The following is a 17853-nucleotide window of genomic DNA, read 5'->3' as shown; positions in this document are numbered from 1 at the left end:
TGCCTCCAACATGGTGGGAAAGGAGAAAAATGCCCTGAGTCACACTGGCTGGTTAGGTTGAAGCAGAATGTATTCTACGATAAGGATCAGCCAAGGCTTGCCATAAGAACTGACCCTATAGAATCGGTCAATATCCATACTGACCAATGTGCCGAGATATTACATGAAACCATTCTATAAGCAGGCGCAGAAAGACTTGTCCACAAGAAGAGTGGAGAGTTCTTTAAAACAGGCTCAAATAGTGTCATGCAGTCAAGGTGGCCTTCTTACCATTCTGAGGAAGAAGAGGCAAGTCCTGGCTGCTACTTTGCTGTGGTGGAGATAACAAGATGGCAGGCTGGAACAGACAAGGGGATACCAAAGGGACTGGAAGGTTTTTATCTGGAGGATTTAGCAACTCTGGATGGTCACAGGAAAGATCCACTTGTAAGAATTCATACATATCTGTCTTCAGTCCAACGCTGTTTGAGAGGGGTTTTACTGGTAAGAGAAAACAAAGAAGAGAATTGATACTGTGTGAGATAGGGAGTCACCTCAGCAGTATCCAGAAGAGTGTACCATCCGTCTCTCAGACAAAGACAGAAGACGACGAGACAGCAGTTATTGAAAGGGGGTTAAGACAACTAGAGATAGGGAAAGAGACAGAAGAAGGCGCCAATCAGGCGGGAAAAGATAAAAAGGGGGAAGAGAAAGGGGAGAGGCAGAAGCATGTTGGGGAAAAGAGAACAGAGAGGAGGAAAAGAACTCAGTGGAGAAAATTCAGGAGGACCCTTGGACAGGAGAGTGGGTGGAATTTCTAGTACCCGGTGAGTACGCAGAGAAAGAATGGAAACGACAGGTATACAGGAAGCCACCATACTGGGGTGAGATTGAGGAGAGAAAATAGAGGAAAGAATATAGAGCATGGGTAAAAAGGGAGGAGCAGAGAAGAGAACGACAAAGATATACAGCAAACCCAGGGAGATCCCGTGGGCCCAGCCCCTTCAGAGGCAAATTCCTGGCTTGGCAAAGGGGGAGCCTCAAGAGGGCTCGGTTGACCTTCCCCAGAGTTAAGATTGATAGACAGGACACCAAAGATACTGGACGCTAAACCAAAGTGGGCCCAAGAAGTTACCACTTGTTCACCATTATCATGAAGAATTACCTGGTTTTAATAAGGTTAAGACTTATGATCTACTATTGAATTTTGAAATGAATAAACAAGATGCAAATGACGATGATGACATGTTAGACAATAAACCAGTTTTATTTGAGGATTTTGGTGTATTGCCTGCTTCTTTGGACAAAGTTACTAAAATGGAGGTAGGAGACAAGCAGCAAGATCACCTAGGCTATGGTGAATAACATACAGACCTCTTTTATACAGAGGAACATGAGAAACATTCAGATACAACACTGAATGCATCCTTCCTCTTAATGCCATACTACTATGTTTAAAAGCCTACTTGGCATTGGCACTTTAATTGGGAATGAAACGAACTGGTGGGGCCCTCATTAGGCTTCCAATACTGACTGGGGACTTGTGTTGGTTCCCCAGGGGCAGCTCCCAGCTGTTGTTTTTCCCAAAGCTACTGGTGAATGCAAAGAAAACCTTCACTGTAAACAGTGGGTGGGGCAATGTTTGAGTGCAAAATCAGCACACTACCTGGGGGCAGGGAATATAACATCAGAATAAGGCCACTGTGCTTGGTTTGATTTTCAAAGTACATTTGTCAGTGTTGGACAATCCCCAATCACAGCAAAATTGTAGCACGATCTTTTGAAGTACCTACATCAATTTACTGCCAGACATGAAGTCTGATATCCCACAGCACTCCAGCAGCTACCAACACTCTGCCAATCGCTCAGATTATCAAAGACTGCTTGTGTTCAGGGAAAGACTCCTACCTTGAGTGGATTCTGGACCCCTGACTGAAGAATCCCCAGTTCCCCTTGGATTTGTCATCCTGTCTGAATCGGCAATAGAAAGCTCTTTCAGCGCACAGGCAGGTGGCTGCTTCTTTTGTGCAACTAGACATTGCTGGATTTGATTCTTGAAGACAGAAGGAATAAGAATATACTTGAGATCAGCATTCTTATCAGCTGACAACTGGCAAACATGTAAAATGAAAGATACTTTCAAGCTTCTGTTTCTGCTTTCGCTAGATCTAGTAGTAGTCCATTCAATATATGTTTGCTCCTTTTGTACTATTGTGAAGGTCATACAATGTAATGTACGGAACATTTTCAAAGTTCCCAGTCACACGAATTGTGGAGCTGGAACCAAGGAAGTGCCATATAATGTGCCATAACATTGACAAACTGAATCCTTGTAGAGATCAGGTGGAAAATGGCGTAAAAATCTTCTTGCTAATGAAGTTGACCACAAACCCTTGCTGAAATCCTTTAGCCCCCAGTCTGCTCTACAGAATGATTCAAACTACGTTGCTTGGAAATATAATACATTATTAAACAAGGTAACTAAATATATGCATTAAATTTCCAGTATGGATCAAGTGATTCAGGGCAATACCTGCATAACAAGGTTTTCCTCTCTCATCAGGAGGACTTCGGCAGTTAGAGCATCAATGAGGGCCCTATGTTCACTTATTTCCTCCTCAAGTTTCTTCCTGTTCAACACTTCTTGACGTACTCTTGTCTCGCTCTTTTGAGCACAGGAGGAAGAGGAAGAAGTAGGCATTACTGTGACAATGAAGTCTTATTATGAAAACACAAGCTAACAAAAATCCACAGACTTTTTAAGTTCAACAGAACTGCTCAATCCTTGAAAGCTAATGCAAAAAAAGCAAAGCAAAAAGCAAAGTGTGCTGATTATATACCGCCCCACAGTGCTTCAAGCACTATGCTTGAATAAGTGCTGCAATAAACTTTGTTAGTCCTTAAGGTGTTATAACACTCTTTGTTGTTTTTGCTACTACAGACTAATATTGCTCTTCTGGAATTAAGCTTCTTGGTCTCATGGCACTGATCATAAATGATACCTGGTGTAAATATAAGTCTGCTAGCTAGCTAGATAGCTAATCTATCCATCTATCCATCTATCCCACCCATCTAATAGCAGAGCCACCATCCTGTGGACAAAGGAACATCAAAATACACATGTCTTGTACTAAGGACAGTCACAAGCAGTGTAATGAACAGTTATAGGTTTGTTTTTTTCAGTAGGAGCTACTCCAAATCAACAATAAAGGTTCAACACATCCTAAACACATGGTGTATCCCAAGAAGCAATGAAAAGAAGCATGGATTGTGGCATGCTTGCGCTCTCCCTCTCTCCCAAGCAGAACTCAGTCCACTCTAGCCAACAGAATTTGCAACTGTACAATGGTGAGAAAAGAGTTTCTTGAAACAATTCTGCATTTGATCATTGCACGTGTACTTAGATAGCAAGGTTAACAGTGCAATTGAATTTAAATCATAAAATGAAGTAATCCAAATGTCTTCACATCAACAGAAAGCAACCTAAAGAAAGAGTGCTGAACTCCTACAACTGTGTAAGGAAAGACAGAACAGCTTAAAACATGTATTGCAACTAACAGGGATTCACAGTATTTTCCCACCTCCTTCAAATAGCACAGCATCCGACACAAAGCATTCACCAGTGAGGGAGTAAATCCAGAGACCCCTTGACTCCTGCGTGTTTGGTGGATTTCATATCCCATCCACCTCTCGTACTCTTCCATTTCATGCTCCATATCCTCTATCATTTGGTTCAAAACCTCTAGGCTCGTTCTGTTGCCATTTGGGAGATTAGAGGAAGCAGCTGCAGTGCTCAGATTAATCTTCTTCTCTCCAGTGGGTGTCTGTGAGATTTGCTTTTTCTTTACTGAGAAGGAAAGCATGACAGAAGTCAACAGTAACATCCACGTCAAACCAAATGATCAGTTATAGAGCAAAAAAATTGCAGTTTAAGAGATATAGTAAGAAAAATCCACTCATATATCCCAACACAAAGAAAAAATAGGTTAAGGTACTGTAATTTTGACAGTAAACATCTACAGCTTTGTGTTTTGTGCTTCCTTAATATGCATGCATCTATGCTTTTCTTGGCCCTTCAGCCTTCAACTTCTTTTTGTGTTGGCTGAAACTAAGACAACATCTGTAATCCAAGTGGTTGTCAAACACTGTTGTTCTTATGGGCCATCAAGTCACTGCTGATTCATGGCAAACCTAACAGCTTCTGTGGCCAAGCAAGGATCTCCCAAATTCTAGTGCAATGCTCTATCCACCACAACACGCCGGCTCTTTAAGACATTAATTCCCCCTCCCTTGTATTCTATACACTTAAATTCTGACTGCCAGCATATAATCTGGGAGATGGCTAGGCGTCATGGTTTAATATTCAAACAAGACCAATGTGCTTTTTCAACTCAATGAAGAGTCCCACCCAAAGCTTCTCCAACTTGGCTTTCCTTTCTTAGATTCAAGGATAGGTGCATTTACAACTGCAATTTCTCATAAGTGACTGCATGACTGGATTTATGTATAACTGAACTAAGTGTGTCTGCAACTTCCAGGTTACATTTTTTTCAATATTTTTCTCTTTCTTTTTATCTATATGGAACACAGAAGCAATGCAGATGAATAAAGCTTGTAGAAGTAGACAAGCCGATGTTTCCCAGAAATAATTTTCCACATGGGAAAAAGCAGAATGAATAAGATGTGTCTCTCTAGAGATGGGCTTACTTCACTATGACTGAAACAATGGCCTAGTCTTATCCTCTGATAAGGGATGAAGTAGCTAAACAATGAAAAAAATTACATCTTGATACCCAGATAGGCACTGATATGATTCATAAGGTTATCTGGTCTCACATTAAAATTAACCCTTTCAGGGATAAATTTCAGTGTAATGGACCAGAGACTCAAACTGCCAAACAGTGTTATAAAGTTTAATAGTGCTGTTCAAGTGTTGTACATTTGACCTTAATGGATAGAAATTCTCTGGTTACCAAATGCAGCATGTCAGAGAGAAGGCTGTGCTGCAAACTACTTCTTTATAACATTATTTTATCTATGTAAAATATTTTTATCCTGCCTTTCTCCTAAAAAAAGAATCCAAGGCGGGATACATTTTATTTGTGAACATATCTGAAAGCTTAAAAGCAGTACATTATTCAAATATTTTAAAAGAATATTTAAAATGTTAAGATAAAAGCTTTACTAAAACAGATTTTTAAAACGACAACAAAATACAAACCATCCTATTCTAAAATCCCTCTTAGACAGTCGGTCACTAAGAGAAACCCTACCTGAAGACCAAGGTCTTCATCTGCTTGCAGAAAGGCAACAAAAATGGGACCAGCCTGGCCTTCTGTGGGAAGGAGTTCCTGATTCTGGGAGCGGAGAAAGAGAAGGCCCTCTCTGTGTCCCCACCAAGCGCACCCATGAGGCTGATAGGACTGTGAGAAAGGCCTTCTCTGATTATCTTAAGCTCAAAAAGGAAGATGCAATCTTGAGACAGCTTGGACCCAAGCCGTTCAGGGCTTTATAGGTTAAAACCAGCACTTCGAATTGCACCCAGAAACAGATCGGCAGCCAATGGAGCTGCTGTAACCAGAGGGGGGCGTGATCTCTGTAATCTGCCCTATTTAACAATTAAGATGTAGCATTTGGACCCCCTGAAGTTTCTGAACACTTTGCAAATGTAGCCCCATGTAGATCACATTATAGTAATCCAGCGGAATGTAACTAGTTTGTTTCACTGTGGCCAGATCAGGAACAGGAACACCTGGCACACTACTTTTAATTGTGCAAAGGCACTCCTGGCCACCGCCAAAACCTGGGCATCCAGGCTCAGAGGTGACTCCAGGAGCACCTCTAAGCTATGCACCTGTGTTTTCACAGGGAGTATAACCCCATTCAACACAGGCGGTATCCCTATTCCTTGATCTGCCTTTTGACTAAAAGGTAAAAGTTCCCCTTGACAATTTTTGTCCAGTCGTGTTTGACTCTAGGGGGCGGTGCTCATCCCCGTTTCCAAGCCACAGAGCCAGCGTTTTGTCCGAAGACAATCTTCCGTGGTCACATGGCCAGTGCGACTTAGACACGGAACGCTGTTACCTTCCCACCGAAGTGGTACCTATTTATCTACTTTCATTTTTGCATGCTTTCGAACCGCTAGGTTGACTAAGCAGGAGCACATTAACTTTCAGTATTCAAGGATTTCTGCTATATGTAGGTTTATTCAGCTCATTAGTCCTTATACGCAGCACAACAGGTTCACTACCATAGCGAGAACTAAAACTTCCCCAAATTAAACAGCGGAGAAAGCCAATACACCTTTCTGAAAATTGAAAGGGAGGCAGGCATTTTAAAATTGTACCTTTTGTTGATGTTTGTTTTTGCTTCTTTACTTTGGCATTCAGTATCTGCTGTACAATATATGTAGCACCTGGAGTCTGCTCTTCATTCTCAAGTCTTGAATGAACTTTCTTGACTGCATTCGTTGCATTAAGAGCTAAAGGAATTTTTAAAATGATTCAAATTCTGTGTTTTAAATTAGGCTAAAACACCCCAATACATAATTTTAAAAAGTGGCATGCTTTGCTCAAATTAGAAAATGGCTGCACTGCCAATCATCCTTTCTGTCATAGCAATCCCCATCAGTTACTATTTTATTTTCAAGTGTTTTATTTTGAAAAAAGTAAATAAACTGAACCTGCACCTCCCAGTGAGTGATAAACTGCTGCTGGAGTCAAAAGTACATTTCCTTCATGTGATGACACAATAGTTACATGTTGTTTAGAAGGCTCTTTTTCGCAATTGTCCACAGAATTTTCTTCATTCAGCAGGTGAAGCATCCTAAGAACCAACATCACACAATTTTTATTTTTATTTATTCAAACTACTGTATTTCTACCTTCCCTTCTCCTAAAAAAGGACCCAAGGCAGCTTACATAATTAAAAACAGTAAATTCTTCAAATGTTAACGAATTACCGGTAATAACATTTTAAAAATGTTCAGTAAAAGCATTATGAAAAACAGATTTAGAAGCAACAAAATATAAACTATCCCATTTATTGTCTCCTAAATAGTCAGTAAGGAAAAGCCTGTCTGAAGAGAAAGGCATTTGTCTGCTGGTCGAAGAACAAAGATGAGCCAAAGATGGGAGGGAGATTCAGAGCAGCGACAAAGAAGGCCCTCTCTTGTGTTTCCCACCCACCCAGCACACCTGCGAGGGTGGTGGAACGGAGAGAAAGGCTTCCTCTGGTGATCTTAAAATCTGGGCAGGCTCATGAAGGGAGGTGCGATCCTTGACATAGCTTAGAGCCAAGACGTTTAGGGCTCTATAGGTTAAAATCAGCACACTGAATTGTGCCTGGAAAGGGCCCGGATATTATACAGAGTTCTATCTCTGTGTAGATATTCTTCAATCCTGCTTTATCATAGGAGGCCAAAGTGGCCTCTGTGAATATATTTACATAGCATCAATTACAGCCATTTTTTAAGATCAGCCAGAGTGCCCCACATTCTGGTGCTTCCTCTGTTGTGGTGCTCCAACTCTGGAATATCCTCGTCCACAAGGTATGCTTGGTGCCAACTTTACTAACATTTCAGGAACAGGCTAAGGCTCTTCTGCTCATCCTGATATTTATGAATATTCAGTTGCCACTATACTGAATCTTGCTGTTGATTTAGAAACGAATACATTCTTATTTATACATTGATGTTATTAAATGAGTATTTTATTGCTGCTGTTTTAACACTGTCATTACCTGCTGCTGGACAGTGTGGGACACAATGACAACAACATTTCAAGAGAGAACAGACATTTCACTCCATTAACTCTGCCCAGAGTCCAGCAATTCTTGGCTCTTCTCTCCTTATACTTTACAGCCTGAAATAACTTACATTCCTTATTCTTTTTGTGCCAGACCAGTGGTGACCAGTAAGAAGATAAGCATCTATTGTATGATCACTGAGTGATTTGCAATAGATCCATAGAGATTTTAAGACACCTAACTATATTAATATACTATACCAAGAACAAGACTTTTTTTGCCTAAATTTGGCTGCTGAGAAAGAATTCTTCTAGGAAAACCAAGCACAACATTTTACTTGAAAGGATCTGTGGGCTTGGTCCCAGCATGGTTCACAAGTTCCTGGGCTTCTAGTGCTCAGAGGGGTATTTGTTCCTTAAGTTTTCCTGTTTGGCCACCCATGTCAACCATTATTTTGCATCTGAATCTGGGTGATGGACCAAGAGGTTCTAGTCAGAACACAATACTGTAGATCTGTCAATTCTTAAATCTTCCCACCAGCTCACAGTCTATTTTATTTCTGATTTCTGTAACCTCTCCAAAATCATTTTTAAACCCTAAAGGCCTGTTAACACGCTTCAGGTCAATCATATCATCCAGTGGGGGAAGGTCTTTACCAAGGGCCACTTAAACAAAATACTGCAGCAGATATCCTTCAACTGCTTTCACTGCCTGCTTTTTGTGCTTAGGTTCTTAAGCAGGTTTTGTGAGACAGAGATGCACACTAACCTCTTGGTGTCAATGTTGGATCTGAATTTCAAATGCACCCCATTCTCACCATTAGTCTTGCACACAGAAGGGCATTCTTCTGCTTCATTAAGAGCCTTCCAGGAAAGAGATACAATATTTCAAACATTGTATGGGTATACTTTACACCAATATATTTTGCATAGATATACTTCCCAGGCTGACAGTCACCCTGGGTCAATAGAAAGCATAACTGCGACACACACATTTAAGGAACGCACTGAATAGATTTTACACCATGCAAAAGAAAATAAATGATTCAGAATTACTTAGAGCATCTTCTTCCATTGAGTCTGAAAATAATCAAGGCACTTGAAAGTCTTGTGAAAGAATTACAATACACATTTATGCTGGAGGTCATTTCATCTGCATGTGTCTCCTCTCAAACAGCACATGCGCTGGCATTTCAGAACCACATTTCCACAGTAGGATTGACATGTGGCATGATTGTAAAGACTGTAGAAAACAGACTGCTGAACAAGATAGTCTAATGCCCAGAACTGAGCTGCAGAGAGGGACGTGTCCGTGTCCTGTTGCTTTTAGTGTATTACCTGGGGATCCATGACAGACTCACTAAGAATGGAGAGCTGTGTAGGGGGATCACACTTTTGTATGATGGGGCCTTGAGACGATTCCACATCATAATCAGGAGCTACTGTCACATTTGGAAAACCTTGGAGATGGGGAGCAAAATTTTACATAAAAATTAGCAAAAGAAATGAGGGCTTCTAAGCCACTAGGAAGAGTACAGAAATTGATTTTGTTCCACTGTATCAGAAATGCGCTATTTCTATCTCACTGCCAAAGAAACACACTGTTTACAGGGATCTCTGTGTTGCCTTTCACAGAAACACTATTATATTTCAACAATTGCCAGTGTATAATATTACAATGATTACAATTTGATCCATTTTCTCTTGCTAAATTAATCTTATGGGACAACCGAGAATTGAACATTCGGAATAAGCCATTTTAGTGGAAAGGTATGAATGGATAGTGGCATTTTTTTACTTTGGATCAATTGACTTGCTAGGGTGATGAATCTCTTTAATTTTCTAAACTGAAGGCTGGGTAAAGTTTTCTCAATCCTGTTGAATAACAGTACTTAGTTACAGAATTTATTGATATCTATACTCTGCAGTTTAGATTGCTTCAGCATTTCTCCTGGTTTTGAATACTGGTATATTGATTGAATCAGCACAGGGGAGAAAAGCATTAACATTTATTTATAATCTTTGAATGCTAGTCAATAAGTATGATATCCAAGGCTGGAGGCAAATATGAAATAAGAATTGGATTGACCTATTTTGTCTATTTCTATGCTCACTATTATCTAGGAATTTAAAGTGGTAGTTTATTCAGCAGAAAATTATGTTCCATATATATTGGACACAAAAATTACTTCCAAAACAGTTGTGAGTAATCCTGCTAATTGATGGCAGTGCAATCATTAAACTGCATTTCTTAAACACACACTTTGGTTATAACTAGTCATACTCCCTTTCTGGTTAATACTGCAATCCATTTTAATTCTGTGCTGGAGCAACCTTTGAATTTTCTAGATGTAAATATTTTGCTAAATTATCTCCCTGTCCCATGGAAATTAACCAAGAGTCGAAGGCAATGGATTCTCCATGCCATTATGGTATCTAAATGGTTGCTACTGCAAGACTGGAAGAACAAATGCCCACCTTCCATTCATCAGTGGATACAGGACCTCTTTCAAGATATGAATACACGGCAGACAGGTGTCAACAGCACAAGATCCCTATCCTGATATTTGGGCATCTTTTAGTGAAAACCATACCTAGATTCTTTTTGTGTACACAGAGACCTTTTTCATAAAACTCTTATTATTGTTCTATTTCTGCACCACCTCCACCAGATTTGTTTTTAAACCTTCATTTGAAAGTGGTTTTATAAAATTTATCAGCTAAAATGGTGATTCAGTGTTTCTAATACACTACTAGTGTAGACAGTTATGATGCTGGAGGGAAGATATTCTGAGCCACATGGGAACAATATGTCTTCCACAAATATCAATTTACTTTAACAGTAATCTCTGCAATAGCCTTTAAGTAGCCCCCTCACATATATCACAGCAAGATTAGGAGCATAGCTGTGGCTATCTTCTTTGTATTAACACATTAGGAAACATGGAACATGCATTGCTGATCTGTAACTTTCATGGCTGATTTCCTACAACTGCTAAAGAAGAACAACTGGATTAATATGAAGTCACATTTCAGCTAATAAAATTCACCTAACTGTCGGTGAGGGGCATCTCCAAACAGGTCTTTCACAACAGCCAGGGCCTGATCGGACCTCTCCAGGACATCCTGCAGCTGGTACTGATCAGACATAATCTAGAAAGGAATGACGAGAAACAGGCACCTTGTGTCTCAAATCCTCTTATGTCTTCTCCCCAAAACAGAACCCTGCCACTCTTATACATAATATATATTAATATAAGCACTTACTAGTTACATCCCATTACCGTAACATGTTCTCTGCTATGCTGCCTTTAAAGGTGTTCAGAAACTTCATTGGCTTCAAAACACTACAGCCAGATCGTTAACCGGAGCTCATACTTCCCCTGTTACAATACCTCCACCAGCTGATAATTTGTTTGCCGGCACAATTCAAAGCATTATAAAGCCCTAAACTACTCGGGTCCAAGCCATGTATGTCCATGTATGAGCCTCCTCAGGTTTAAAAATCATCAGGGGCAGCCTTTCTGTCACACCACCCTCAAACGTACATTTGATAAGGACATGAGAGAGGGCCTTTTCCGCTGCTGCTCCCAAGCTACTGAACTCCCTCCCACAGGAGACCAAACTGGCCTCCCCTAGGCAAGCAAAGACTTTTCTCTTCAGGCAGGCTTGATCTCAGTAACCGGGTGCCTAAGAGTTGGCCTGCTCTTTTATTTTGCTGTTTGTTTGCTTTTCATTCCCTCCCCTCTTTCAGTTTTATATGTTTTTAACATTTTCAGCCACCTTGAGTCATCTTGAGGAGCAAGGGAGGGGGGAAAATCCTGAAAAGTGTTGCCATAAGTTAGAGTCGACTTGATGGCACAGGATTATTGTAATACATAGGAGGGACATAGCAAGAGACTTGAGGGAACTCCAAGGGTCGCAGAAGTTTTAAAAAAAACCCTTAGAGAGCAAAGGGAGAAACTCAAAACAAGAACTGAGCATGCAGTGCCTACAGGAAACTGACAGGGAGATGGGACCAAAAAACAAGGTAGGAGGGAAAGAAGGATTATGGAAGGCATCGTCAACTGAATGGAAATGTGAAATCCATGCTGCAACATTTTCTCTAGATCCCATTACAAGTACAGTGGTGCCTAGCAAGACAATGTTAATTCGTTCCGCGAAAAACGCTGTCTTGCAAAAACATCGTCTTGCGAAACGAGGTTCCCCATTGGAATGCACTGAAATCTATTTAATGCGTTCCAATGGGGAAAAATAATCATCTTGCGAAAATCGTCCACAGAAAACATCTTGCAAAGCGCAACAGTGATCGCAAAAAACAATCAGCCTGCGGATTAATCGTCTTGCGAGGCAATTGTCTTGCGAGGCACCACTGTAATTTATTTCAGTATTTTTTTTAATTTAGATGTATGGTCATGTAAGTTCCAGTCAGTACTTCTGTAACTACCTGAAACTGTCTGAAGACCACATGCAATGAAGAAAACATGCCAGTCCTGCCCCTCTCTTTGCCTCAATCATGCAAAAGCCAAATTCCAAAGAGAGGGCAGGGGTCTCTATTTCTGCATGTTCCCCAAGACCCGACATGGACACAACAACCTTCCCTCTTCAGACTCCCTGCTGAGTAATGATGGAGGGATGGGGCAAGCATGCTCCCCTCACTGCATCTTTTCACCACTTGCTTTCAGACCAGCTAAATAAGCCTGAAACAATTCTAGGAACAGAAAAAAAAACATGTGATTAACATGCAGCCTTGCACTGTAGCCACATAGAAAGGCACAGCTGTGGAAGAAGCTTGTGTCCTTTAGTTTGATTCTGTAGTCAACCAGTTGCCTAAATCAAGACTGCAGTGTACAGGAACACACACGGTACATTCTGAGAGACAACGGCCAGAATCCTATAGCAATTTTAGTCCACAGTATGTGAAATCACATAAGCCATAATGCATGTATCAGTTGCAACCTGGTCTCATGAACACCAGAAAACCAGGTACATGGCCATCTTATTAATCAGCATTTCACCTATTCCAAAATAAAACAGAATTCTGGCCCTTGTCAACTGTGACAATTGCAGGAAATCTGTACGCTAACTCTTACTTCTTTCATCAAAGCCAGTTTCTTTTTTTCCAGAGATTCTGGAGCTCTCAGCCTCTGCTTCTTCCATTTACTCTTTAGTGCTTTTTCTTGCAGTTCCAAGTGTACAAGAGCTTTGTTCTTTGACTTGTGCCTTTCATGTCTTAGAGCCTGGACAGGGAGAGGAGATATTTCTTTTAAATCTGAACCAAGAAAGATAAATGATGATAGCCTACTACATGACAGCTGGATAGCTTCCTCTTTAATTAAAACACATTCACTCCTCAATGGTTTCTATAGATGTCATGACTACGAAGTATACAAAACTTATTTCTGAGGCTTCTATAACTACAATACTCTGTGCTGGAGCACTCTTTCACCCTCTAGGTTATACTCTAGCAATCTGTAACAACTCATGCTACTTTACAACCCTGTTTACTTGATTCACACTCTCAAATGGGACTCCATGTCTCTCTGTGATAAACAGATAAAATGGATTAAGATTGCATGGCCAATGGTATCCATGAGATGAAGTGGAGTCCCGTCCTAGAAAACACACCTGGTGCCTCAGTCTGCTTTCATCTTCCCTTCCCGTTCCATTTCTTTCTTCCTTTTTTTTCTTCTTCTGAAGATTTGCTAATCCAGCGCTATGGCAGCTGGCCAGCCGACAAAAAGGAGGAGACTGAAAGAGAAGGGAGGGTTTTAAGGCTTCTCTGCTCTAACTGTGCCTCCTGATGAAAGCAGACCGAGGCACTAGGTGAGGGGAAGAGAGGATACCAATGGCAGCCAGTTTCTTTGCTGCCCTGTCTCGCTCACTGCTGCTGAAGCCAGCTGGAATGGCTTGAAATAAAATACACTCCTCCTCATCTTCAAAAGCAGACATAATGCCTGAACCAACATGACATCATTTGATTTCAAAAAAGGAAAAGTCCCAGCAGTGAAAGAAAATACAATGGATTGTAGGGGGGAAACTCCAGGTGATAAACATTGACTTTTACTTTATGTAGTCAACAGAAAATAATGCAAATCAGTTTGTTCCAATCCCAGGGCTTTTTCTCCATTATTTATCAATGTAGCTGCACCCTAAAGCAAAGCAGAAAGGAGTGGCTTTCCAATTTTGGCAAAAGAGACAGGGGCTACTATAACCCCAACATACCTACAGCTTACCTTATCAAAGTTTGTCTTTGTCCCTATTCTTCTCCTTAGCCAAATTCCAACAGGAGAAAAGTTCTACGGACAGATATATGTTGGCCACAATGAAGGTACAGGTTCTTGGACCCCACCCTCCATATTATACGTGATTGGAGCAGATCCATTTTAAAATAACAGTTCAGCTACTTTCATGGCTGAGAAACCCAAACCGCTTTAATATATATATCTCTAGATATATTTGCAGCTTACAATATCCTCAGGAGTTGCACGATGTACGGTAAGATCATGAATAGTGCTCTGGAAAAAAAAACAGAACATAAGGATTAAACAGCGAAACAAAGTACAGCAAAGATATGTCTTCAACATTGTTCCGTCTGTCTTCCATTATCCCAGTACAGTTAATAATTTACACGACAAAACAATATCGTGCAGCAGGGATGGCCACAGAGTTGAGCAGCTCCAGTAAAGTCAGCAGAAAACTTTGGCAGTTCCAGAGTCATATGGACCACACACACACACACACACAAATAAAATAAAATAAAACAAGAGGCTTCATGGTAGCACTGCACCTATTAATGTTCCAAATGTTTTGGACAACTCCCATATACCCCAGACAGTACTGCAAAGCAAGAAAACATATTTCCTGCCTGTGTTTCAAAAGAACAAAGAAAGCATTTTCAAATGATGGTGGTTCTTTGTAAGATATTTCCATCAGGTCATTAGAAAGGCAAATATTAGATTACACCATGCAGGCAAACTCTTGTTATGAAAATGCTCAATTTGATTTACAGTTTTATCCTACAGAGGTCCCGCTGAGTTCAAGAGAGTGTATGCAGTACCTGGGAAGGACTGCATTTTTAAAAGAACAGCTGGAAATTATGAAGTGTTAGAACTGCACATCACCAGGTCTCCTCCTTCTTCACAGATATCTTTATTTCTTATCTTCAACAGACCATTCTGAAAAGGCTAAATAACAGCTCTTGCTTGCCAAATCCTGAATAAGGTAGTTTTTCCAAATTCTTTGGAAACACTTTCACAATGCTCGTTCACTCTGAAACAAATCTTGCTCTCGTACATCTTAAAAAGCATACTTAACACTGGAGCTCCAGGGCTACACTTGAAAACTACATCTAAAAAAACAAACAAACACCAGACCACAATCTGATTTTTTTTAATGTTACAAGGATTTCTGCATCTTGAAAAGTTGTCATTCACTTCCATGACAGCATTTGCTTTGACCAGGAAATAATATCACCCTGGGTCGCACCAGCATTTTACCCGGAAACCCTCTGCAAGGAAGACTTATTACTAGAGATGGGAAGGGCTGGGGGGGGGGGGGAAACGGAAAAATTGAAAAGGGTTCCCCTTCCTCAAAAAAACCACACCATTTTATATTGCTTCAAAATTACCAGAAATTTTACAAGGAGAGGATATATTTCCTTTAAATCTGAACCAAGAAAGATAAATGATGACAGCCCTACTACATAACAGCTGGATAGCTTCCTCTTTAATTAAAACACATTCACTCCTCAATGGTTTCTAGTAGATGGCATGACTACGAAGTAAACAAAACTTATTTCTGAGTTTTTACGGGGGGGGGCGGCCTGGTACAAGCTACCGATGGGGGCCTGCCCGCTATCCCTCTCCTCCACCTTCTTTTATATGGTCAGCTTCCATATGAAAAGAGGAGGGTGGGATTGGAAAGCTTAATCTGTGCCTTGTGAGCCTCCGACTTCCCCCGAACAGGTTTGTCTGCTCAGTCCAGACCATGGTAATAGCTGTCGACCGTCTCTCGTCCAAATCTCCAGGTGTGAGCAGGGAACCGGCCTTCTCAACCCGCATTTATGAGGCCAGAATCAGCGAAAAGGCAATTATTATTATTATTATTATTTTTTAGGATTCCGGGTTAATGAAGCGCCGGGTAGGGAAAAAGGGTCGCGATCCCCTTCACGGCCCCGGGCACTTACATCCCACTCTTGCTTCGCGGGTGTTTTTTTCCTTCTGGCCTTGGGCGGTTTCCTCCCGGTTCCTGTCGGGAAGCGGCTTACTCTCCACAGGGACATGCTAAAATACAGTAAGCACCGACCCACCCCAGCCCAGCCTCGGCGACAGAGACCTCGCTCGCCGCGACACCCGGCAAGCCGTAAAGCGAGCGCGGCTCAAAACTGCCGCCGACGCGGCCTGGGGGCCGCCCTTCTCGCGCCCTGGGGGCCGCCCTTCTCGCGCCCGTTGCCGTGGAAACCGCGCCTCCCCTCCCGGGGTGGGAGGGGGGCAGAACCTGCTCTTCCAGGCCGGCAGCGGCTCGTGGTCACATCAGTGGTTCCTAACCTTAGTTTAATCAGTTGTTTTTTGGACTGCAACTCCCAGAAGCCTTCACCACCGGCTGGGGTTTCTGGGAGTTGCAGTTCCAAAAACACCTGAGGACCACCAAGGTTAAGAACCACTGAAATAAATGACGGGGGGGGGGGGAACCGTGCATTTTGGGGTGAAGAAAGGTAGGGCTGCAAAAGGCGACTTGTCGAAGGGCGCGCCTTCAAGGAAAGGGGGAATCAGGAACAGGACGCGCGGTCGTGGAAAGGATACAAATGCAGGCACTCTTTATTCGTCCATTACGAAAATAAAAGGCACCCCCCCCAAAAAAAAAAACCAGCGAGCTTTCGATGATGAATCATTTTATTCAAAGCTGTGCATCAAGTTCTTGTGGGTATACAGTACTGTCATTAATATCCCAAATTCACACTGTGATTAATGGCCCAAATTCAACCTGACCTCCACCTCATCACCGGTGTCAATTTGGGACATTAATAACAGCATGTAAGTTTGGAGCTACCCACAAGAACTCGATGCACGGCTTTGAAGAAGATGATTTAACATCAAAAGCTTGCTGGTTGTGTTTTGCGTTTTTGTTTTATTTTCTTAATGGCCGATTAAAGGTATCACCTATTCCTTAAAGGAAAAGCTCCCCTAAGGTTGGGAGCTTTTACTTTTAATAGAAGAATTCTAAAACCACTTCCTTTTCCCCTCCCAGAAAAATGGGCTGGTTGTGGTCCTTGTTACACATCTTGTTACACAGGTAATGTTCTGTTTTAGTTCCTGGGCACTTTGGTTCCCAACTCAAGACCTGGTTCTTTAGGCAGGCCTTCCCTCCTGTCAATACTTAATTTATTGTTATCCTTGTGGTTTAAATGTTGTTGTTTATTTTATTTTATTATTCTTGTATGTTGTTAGCCGCCCAGAGTAGACCGGTCTAGATTGGTGGGATATAAATTAAATAAATAATACATATTGAATGCTTTTTTACCAACCATGCAGAGGGGTGAACACATTTTTATTGTCCTGCTTCATCTGAACTTTGATGGAGAAAGTGAAAAAATAGAAGCAAAGATTCTGCTATGTTTTATTGGACCTTTTCATCCTTAATTTAGCGGGGGGGGGGCAATGGAGATATTGCCCATTTTCTGAAATAAAATTTACTTAATCTCTGCAATGTACTATTTGGTTCTTTAGTAATCACTTAAATTTCAATGCTGGAAATGTTAATTTAAAAGTAATCAATTGCAGCTCTATTTCTATGGTTAAACCCCCTGTTTCGTTGCTATTATAATTAACTGACCTTGGTTACAGAGATCATATAACACTCCTATTACAGCCAATCAGTTTCAAGGCACAATTCAAAGTGTGGGTTTTAAACTATTGGGCCCTATCTCAAAGACTGTATCTCCCATTATGACCCGGCTCAGGTATTAAGATCATCAGGAGAGGTTTTTCCTCTTGGTTCTGCCACCTTCACAGGTGCATCTAATGGGGGCACTGGAGGGGGGCCTTGTCTGTGGCTGCTCCCAGACTTTGGAACTCCCTCCCACCGGAAGCCAGGCTGGCCCCACCTTTGGACTCATTGTTCTTAGCTT

The 17853-nt window shown here is 41.4% G+C and overlaps 1 protein-coding gene across 5 annotated transcripts in view; it reads right to left on the bottom strand.

Annotated features, from left to right (window-relative positions):
• The window catches only part of SPICE1 (spindle and centriole associated protein 1), a 28448-nt gene extending 12304 nt beyond the window's left edge, over window positions 1-16144 (bottom strand). For 2 of the 5 annotated variants that reach the window (XR_013542361.1, XM_020789537.3), the window contains exons 1-12: window positions 15913-16144; window positions 14195-14242; window positions 12818-12964; window positions 10775-10877; window positions 9063-9184; window positions 8494-8588; window positions 6662-6804; window positions 6326-6460; window positions 3561-3826; window positions 2513-2644; window positions 1888-2032; window positions 271-480 (exon numbers count right to left, since the gene is read on the bottom strand). Coding sequence is in view for 4 of the 5 variants with exons in the window: in XM_020789537.3 (XP_020645196.3) it covers window positions 271-480; window positions 1888-2032; window positions 2513-2644; window positions 3561-3826; window positions 6326-6460; window positions 6662-6804; window positions 8494-8588; window positions 9063-9184; window positions 10775-10877; window positions 12818-12964; window positions 14195-14242; window positions 15913-16008 (1642 nt within the window). In the remaining variant the exon portion in view is untranslated. The remainder of the gene's footprint in view (window positions 1-270; window positions 481-1887; window positions 2033-2512; window positions 2645-3560; window positions 3827-6325; window positions 6461-6661; window positions 6805-8493; window positions 8589-9062; window positions 9185-10774; window positions 10878-12817; window positions 12965-14194; window positions 14243-15912) is intronic. The other 3 variants (XM_072991712.2, XM_020789535.3, XM_078386740.1) reach the window with 3 other exon arrangements.
• Between the last annotated feature and the right edge of the window lie 1709 nt (window positions 16145-17853).

The sequence above is a fragment of the Pogona vitticeps genome, chromosome 2 (genome assembly GCF_051106095.1).
Source record: "Pogona vitticeps strain Pit_001003342236 chromosome 2, PviZW2.1, whole genome shotgun sequence".
NCBI lineage: Eukaryota > Metazoa > Chordata > Lepidosauria > Squamata > Agamidae > Pogona > Pogona vitticeps.
Note: the sequence above shows the minus strand (reverse complement) of the source record. Positions and strands in the feature narration are given on the sequence as shown.